Raw genomic sequence first — 8,317 nt, forward strand, 5'->3', positions numbered from 1 at the left:
CACAAAATGTTAATCTCAGAATTAGAAAGGTTAGTTCTGAGGCAAGGTAGAAATTTTCCACAAAAACTGAAATTAATTGAACAAGGAGCTCCTGAATTATGACATCCTAACAACAGATAGTCAAAGTTCAAAATGTCTAACTCTTCAACCACTTTGCAGCAAAAGCCAGACACAAAACACACACACACAAAAACAGAAAGATGGAGAGAAATAAGACTTAGTTTTTGACACCAAAACTTTCTAGATTAGATTAAAGTTCAATTTCAAAAGTTGTTACTTTTTACATCTGGAACATCACTGGGGACCTTCTGCACCATTGAGCTTAATACAGCAAGTGAAAGGACTCTAGAGACATTTAAATAAAAAATAAGTCACTAGCACATTTCCTTGCAGAAACAGAATTTAGAGCGTAAATTGTACACTGGGGATGTGGGGTAATGGAGGGAAACATCTTCCACCAAAAGCCTTGTAAATGAAGCTAATGAGCACCCTTAGTTCTCCCCTCCTGCAGGTCTGAAGAAGTCCACACAAAAGGGGATTTAATCTTAATCTTCTCCTCTCAAGCCCAGTGTTCAAATCTGGGGCTGTGGTTAGGGTCCATCTCTAAGTAAAAACAAACATGGTTTTTTTTGGTTTACTTCTGTGTGTGTGCGCAATGGAGTCAGCACTGCTCTGGGAATGGGGGACTGTCATGGGGTTTACTCACTGTTGGTGGCACTCCTCCAGGCCCATCCTGGGGATTAGCTCCAGCCAGGTGTTGCACCCTCTTCTGGAAGTGTCTCTCCCATTGTCCTCTCATTCTACAGACCCCTTTCACTCTACAAATCACAGATTCCTCTTTGTGACTTAGCCCTCCAGCCAGATAACTCCATGGTTCCCCCTTCCAAGGTAAATGTAACCAGGTTTTTCCAGGATGCCCAGGCAGTCTGCTGTCCTCTGCTTGACCTGTGCCATATCCCCAGTGGTTGGTAGGAGAACCCAGGCCTACCCATTACTCTGGGTTTAGGGTGACCAGACAGCAAGTGTGAAAAATCAGGATGGGGTGGGAGGTAATAGGAGCCTATATAAGAAAAAGCCCCGAATACTGGGACTGTTCCTATAAAATCAGAACATCTGGTCACCCTATCTGGGTTCCAGACCAGGGACCCTATACCTGTCACTATGGCCTGCTTTCCCACAGCCTTTGTTCCTCCTTCCTACCTCTCCCGGTTCCTCTCCTTTCTCTGGGTGTACTAACGCCAAACCTCCTCCCTCTTCTCAGGGAGTGGCTACAGCCTTTCCCATCAGCCTTTGTCTATTACCAGCTTCCTGGTTTTATAGGCCCCACCTGTTCCTACCCAGCTTAGCCTGCTTTCAATCAATTCCCTGCTCCCTGGCTCCCCCTCCAGGTGCAGTCTGTGAAGTTAATTGGCCTGCCTGGCCATCTTAATCCCTTTCAGTCTTGTGTGGGGGTAGACACATCATCACAAGGGCTACTTAACTCTTAGCACAGAGTCAACCAGCGGAACACAACATCGGTCTAGTCCAAGCCCTACCAAAACAATGGCTCTTGTTAGTTTTATTTTGAATTGTTTAGGGATGATAGAGTGTAATGTTAGAAGTCAGAGACATTTAGAGTCCAGGGGACATTCTCCAAAAGGGCGGGACAATCATAAAGGTGATTAAATTTGGAGCCTAACAGGACTGAAGCATTTTGTGGGGTTCTGTCAAATGCTATCTCTGCCAAAAAAAAAAAAATTGTCATTCCTGAAAAGGATACAGTTTGGAGATGGCACCTAATATAACCTAAGCTCTAACTTTCTAATGTGCTTGTCACCATACTGTCTACAAGAAAAAGGTGCATTATTGTAATCTAGTTAGGTTCACATTCACTGGCTTGCCATATGTTTTTCTGAAAGATCATTTGGAAGCTGATTACAAAGGAGACTAGTTTGAGTTACTATATAACAAGGGTTAAAAACTAGTCACTCCAGCAATTGACTATTGCAAACCAGAAAACGAGGCGGGAAATGGGTTAATGCTGGCCACAGAAACAGTGAAGTCCTTACCACTCGTCAGGTGTCATAATCCGCATCAGAACAATGGCACGTTCAATGAATTTGTCATACACATACAAAGCCCCATTATTTGTTCAAATAAAATAGTCTGTTGGTGATTTTGCTAATATTTCACCAAGATACATGACTCAAATTATACTATCAAATGTTATACAGAGAAAAGCAATAATGTAAAAATGTCCCTACCGCTGAGGATACTTGTAGTATTGCCATATTGGCAATATGTATAAGTAGGTTAAAAAAATGCACACATAAGTGCAAAAGGATCAGAATAAGGCCCTTAATCATTCAAACTCCTCACGATTTCGTAATCCAATTTAACATTCCAGCTCTTGGACTTAATTAACAAATTACCTAACACACTTTTCATCATAGTAAGTGTGCTTTTACTTCATCAGTTGCGAAATACCACAGTATGAAAACCAAAGTCTCCTGCCATACGTTATCCTATATTGCAAATGCCATCTGGAGTTATTTCCTTTGCATGATAATTACCATTCAGACAGCAAGCGAACTAATCCGTTAATTTCCAAAGAATTAAAATCCCATGAAGCACAGAAGATATAATATAGTTGTAGTTCAACAACAGGTGTAAACTTTGGATCCCACCCAAAATTCCCTTGAAGCCTATGAATGAATCATTACATAATGCAGAAATGCAAAAATGGGCGCATCCTAGGGGATCAAAAATCTCCACTGGGGAATACTGAGTATAATTTCTGAAGCTTTCTTTTTCCAGTTTTTTTCCCTAACCCTAATAACAATTGCTGTATGAGTCATGTTACCTATTGTCATGTGCTGTTTCTCTTTAGATGGATCACATGGTTTTAGAACACCTTCAGCAGCCAACATGTTTGGAAGTGGATCAGTCTCACAAAACCCTGAGGGTTAATGCCTGTGACGCCTCAAATCCTTATCAGAAATGGCAGTTTGGAAATTATTATGCTGACTGAAGAGAACACGATCAAAACAGAAACAGAAAATTCAAATCGTGTGAATTCAAGAATGACATCTGTGAGATTTGTGACAGCAATTACAAAATTGGAGGTTCATTTCCGAATGGTAATTTAAATCCATCATTTTAAATCACCATATTGAGAGATCAAAATATCAAGCAACAGCACATCTGGTTTGATATGGTTTAAAACACACAGGCATGTTTTCCACTCACTGTGGGGCACTAGGGGAAGGTTGAGTGAAAGTTTTTTCAGTAAATGGAAATACTTTCTAAAGTTCCTCATTCCTACCTTAAGCTTCAGAGAGATTAATGCAAGTTACCAGAAATAGTTCCAGGGTTCAACCCCTGTGACTGCACGAAGCATGTTGTGCTGCTCTTTGGAAGATCCACATTTACTCATTTATTCCTCCACACGCCAACAAAATGAAAGTACCCTAGACCCAGTACCTAAAAATCCACCCAGGATCACAGGAACCTGCTCCTACCAAATTGGATTCACTGATTCTGAAAGGTAGGTGCCTGGAGCCACTTTTGAAGCTTGGTTTCCCATGACAAAAGCCCGTCTTTAATCACAAAAAGTATAACTCTTTAAGCACTTCTAATCTGGCAGCAGGCAAGGCCCTATAAGTGCTGTATTTGACACAGGCACCTTGAATTTGCTACCTTGGTTTGACCTCCTGCTTCCTAGATGGGCAAGGAGTGGTTAGGCTGCAAAGCAGTGTTCAGTGGGTAGGTGGGATGTGCCTTATCTAGCTCTACAGCTAACTCTCTGGGCCAATGCAAGAACAGTATGAATGCACTAGACTCTAAAGAGACTCTCCATTCAGCCCTTCTCTGCCAGAAAGAAGTGCCTGAGCACAGCACAGAGCCATGAAAAGGGAAAATAAACCAGAGGGTGTGGGAACAGGTGTGGTGATGGGGTGAAGATCCTCAGAAAGGGCCTGCTTAACCTGAAAAAAACAGACCTTGCTTCTCACTACTAGTGAATCCAAGATGGCAGCCACACGCTGTTGGGCATGATTTCATGGCTCCTGCATTACAGGTTCCTGGGTTGGCCACATGTTATGCAATAGTACTGTATATGCATTCAATGCAAAGCAAACCAGAAAAGCTTAAATAATGTTAAACTTTTAACACAAGGGGGCAAAAGCTGGGAAACACTGATTCTATGTTAATTGCCTGTTCCTTTCTCATGCCACTGTGGAAAAAATGGAGTCTTTATTTTTCTTAGAATAGAAAATAATCTGTCATGGAAGCGTTGAATGTTTTTGTACCTAAGAAATCTCATTCTGCTCTTCCAGCTGAATGAAAATGTGGGCAGTTGTTAAAAGTATGTAATAGCAGATGAGGCTTTTGCTGAATACATTCCTGTTTGTTGAGTATAGACATCGATATATTTTTTGAAATCCATTTTATTGGCTGAACTGTAGCTGATCTGTGATGCAAAGATAGGGCAATTTAGCATCCCATTAGATAGGGTACGCCCTGCGCTTCACTGGAGGAGCCATACATTGGTGGGAGCAGAGTGGTGGTGACAGCTGTGTACCAGGTAGAAGCACAGGAAAAGGATGTCTCAGGGTGGGCAGAATGCAGCATGTGCACTCGCTGACTGCAGGAGGAAGACGTCTCCTAACTGACTTTGCCCACTTGAAGGCCCAGCATTTCAGATGGCATAATAGCTGGTGCTATCTCCTTCTGCTCCCCTCAGCACTAAATAGTTCCTACCTTGCTGCTAGTAGAGAGAGGGGATGGAAGTGACTCCTTGTGTCTGCTCATGCCCTAGTGCAACCATATAGTGGAGGGCAGGAGCTAGCCTTGGTATTATATCGATTAATGATAAAGAGCCTGTGATGTTACACTTTGACAGGCAAAGCAGTTGTATAAGAATTGGCTAAAAGTTTGCTTTCTACAAACCAAGCTTGAACCTTTTGGAAAGTGTGGGATTGGTTTACTAATAGAGCACCCCCAGCAGGGCTCTGGAGCTCCTCTCATCCAACTCCTTCCTGCTGGATCTCTTTGCCTGGCCTACACTAGTACCTATCCGCAGTCCTTCAACTCCCCTCTTATCCTCTTATAACTACATATTACCTCCTTCAAACGACCACCGGCTATGTTAACCAGTTCAATAGGCATGGCAGGGTCACGAGCCTTTGGACTGGCTAATATCACTAGCAGCAGTAGCTCCTTGCAGGCCCTGTGCCCAGCTGAACATGTGGACTTGTGCCCTCCTGAGTCCCTTGGACACTCCCCCAGAGCCAGAGCACAGTTGAGCCTTATATTTGTTATTTTGCTTTGCATTCTCTTCACTGGAAAGCAACCAACGGGAACACTCTGATAAAAGTTTCTGTCAGAGAAAGGGTATAATGGTGGCTCTTTGCTCTGATCTGCCCTTTTTGTGTGTATAGAACTCTCCAGATTTGATTTAGAATATTCATAGGAGGGGGAGACGGCTCCCATGTAGGTAGGAGGTAGGAGCTCCACACGTCCAGGGACAGGAGTTGTTCTGTGCATGAAGAGAGGGTAGAAGATCTGAGTGAAGATCCACCCCTCAGAATTGAAGGCAGAATTGTCCCCTAAGACTACATATCCCATAGTTCCATTTCAGACTTTCCAGATAAGTTTTAAGCCTATGAACCTAGAAGCTGAGACACATAAGTGCTGACTCTTCTCTCATGAAGAGTTGATTTGGAAGATGGGTTTGCATGTTTACTCTCTTAGATCAAAGTGCTACAGTTGTTGAGTCAGTGGGACATATAGGGCTAGATTCTCCCCTGTGTCTGGACTCCTCCCAACACAGAGGAACTGGGGGAGCTGTTAGGGAGCAAGTTAGAGCCCCTGAATCTGGCCTGATCCTGGCCAGTCTGCAATGATTCAGCTTACATCTCTGACCTAGGATCCCTAAGGGACCCTACACCAGTGGAGGATTTGTTTAGTGCAGCAGAGCTCTGCTCGCCTCCTTATCCACCCCAATACTCCCTCTGTGCCATGGGTGGGAGGCTGACAAAGGAGCCAGCTCTGCGAGCTTTATTGCAGCAGAGAGTTTCCTTACACCAGGGGAATTCTTCACTGGCTGTTTGCAGCCAGAATCTAGCCCATAATATTAAAAACCCCATTTAAGTAACTAAGAGTTTTGTCTGAAAAGGGACTGCAGAATTTAGTGCTTCCTGTTCTTGACTTATTCATGTACCTCACATGGAAGATAGGATTAGATGGAGTGCAGTAAAAATGAGAACTCACCTTCACTCTTACAGCTATTTGGAATCAATACACGCAGTTGACAAAACTCAACATACTGAATATCCTTATGAATTAATCCTCATACATTTTTCATACTGTGAAACTTTTTTAAAGATCTTTTATGTCTGTTGTATGGGAAGAGGGGAATCGTACTGGAATAACTGTCATCAGTTAGTGAAAGAACATTTAGTTACTTTTTTGATAGGGTCAAATTCAGCTGCAACATGATATCTACATCCAGGGTATTGTAATGTTTTGCACATGGGACTTTCTTCTCGAGCTTTTTATTATGCCTTTTTCATGTTTTTGTTATGTTTTGTGACAAACTGAAGACTCGTGTAAGTGTGAATGGTCCGTAATAGAAATGTAGTTCTCACACTCTTCGGCCATTGCTTTGTATGCTGAAAAATTGGCTTATCCAAATATGAGCACATTTCTCTACATATATAGGACTGAGCTGTCAACTCAGTTCGTATCTTGTTGTTCATGACAGCCAAGCCTTCGCCATCTCTAATATTTACAGGCGGTTACAAAATAACTCGTCTTTTCTCTTTGATTTTTCAAAAGGGCCTCTGTATAATTTTACTTTTCACATCAAGGTGCAACACTGACAGTATTTGACAGGCTAAGCCTGCCAAAATATTGATTTACCTAACAGACTATCACAGTTGGCTTCTATCCTAACTGTCTTCCTGATTTTTTTCCCCTTTCGTAATACAACTAGCCTGCAGTCACTATCAGAAGAATTACACAGATGTTGTTTGTGCAGTCATGTTTTATCAGGAGCATGAATTTCATTAAACTCTGCTTGCTGACATTCAATCATTTGTCACTTAACATGCACCAGATGGTCATATGTCATGGTCACTTCACATTTCCAGTCTTGTCACTTGTACTGTTATTCCTGATTTGTGTAAATGTTCACTTCAGTGTTGGTATCTCTTACTTAACGTCTCTAGCATGTCCCTAGGGACTACTGGTAATAGGACTGTTGCTGTTCTGTTACACAATATTAAGAACCACTCAGATTATACCAATCAGCCTTGTCTGAGAACATTTTTCTGGCACACTCAGTAAATATTCAAAGAAGCCTGCATATGTTTTTCTTGGTTTCATGGACCCACTCACAATTATATTTGTCCAAGAGGGCCTTCTAGAGCCCACGAGACAATGAAGAACACCTTTATCCCTGCTCATCCATTGACATTCCCATGTAAGAGACCAGATTACCATTACCACCTCCAGCATCCTTAGTTCACAGATGCAAAAAAAATCACTTCTAATTAGAAAAATGTGAGACCATTTACTAGAATGAGCCTTACTCCCTTTGGCAAGTCTTCTACAAGCGTCCATATGTTACCAGCTCTTCTGTAGCCATGAGTGGCTCTGACTTGCTTGGCTGGGATACGGACAGATGATTATCATGCTCATCTTTTCAAAAATAAAATAAACAATTTTAACACTTTCCAGTGATGTCATTCACAACCTCACAATACTCTTAAATCAATTTTAGGCCGGCTTTGGGCATGTGAGCTCTGCAAATCAGCCATCCACCAGTGGCCAGAATCTGACCCTTGGTCATTGTCCACTTGCAGCTGAACTGTTTAATTTGTATTACAAATGGTGCTCGGTACTTTTTATGTTTTAAGCGATGAATTGTCCTATGTAGGTATCATTCCACATATAACAGCTCTTCCTGAACATAACCCTTTTATTTTAGTTTCCATTTGTACCTATTCAAAACATTGAGACTATTTCTGACTAAAAGCATCTTTTGTGAATTTTAAATATGTACCCAAGAACACTATGCAGTGTAAATATCTCAAATTTAAAAGAAATTTTAAGAATGGTAGCTTCGTTCATTACTATGTTGATGAGAAAGGTGTAAATGTTTTTAAAATGTGAACAAATGTCTTTTATAAAATGTGATTTATGGGGAGTTTTAACAGTCCATATATGCTGTAAGATAACAGGCCTTCACCACGTCAATTTATCTAAGTAGTCTGGATCCAAAAGGCTGAAGTTGAAAACCTGGTTTAATTTGTATACAAAAAAAGTTAGAAAA

General features: G+C 41.6%; 1 protein-coding gene across 1 annotated transcript in view; it reads left to right on the top strand.

The window, feature by feature from the left end:
* Positions 1–8,317, top strand: part of GALNT5 (polypeptide N-acetylgalactosaminyltransferase 5) — a 38,298-nt gene extending 29,981 nt beyond the window's left edge. The window contains exon 10 of the mRNA XM_074967370.1: positions 2,870–8,317. Within this exon, the coding sequence (XP_074823471.1) occupies positions 2,870–3,010 (141 nt within the window). The 3' untranslated portion in view covers positions 3,011–8,317. The remainder of the gene's footprint in view (positions 1–2,869) is intronic.

This window comes from Natator depressus, chromosome 11 (genome assembly GCF_965152275.1).
Source record: "Natator depressus isolate rNatDep1 chromosome 11, rNatDep2.hap1, whole genome shotgun sequence".
In the NCBI taxonomy this organism is placed as follows: domain Eukaryota; kingdom Metazoa; phylum Chordata; order Testudines; family Cheloniidae; genus Natator; species Natator depressus.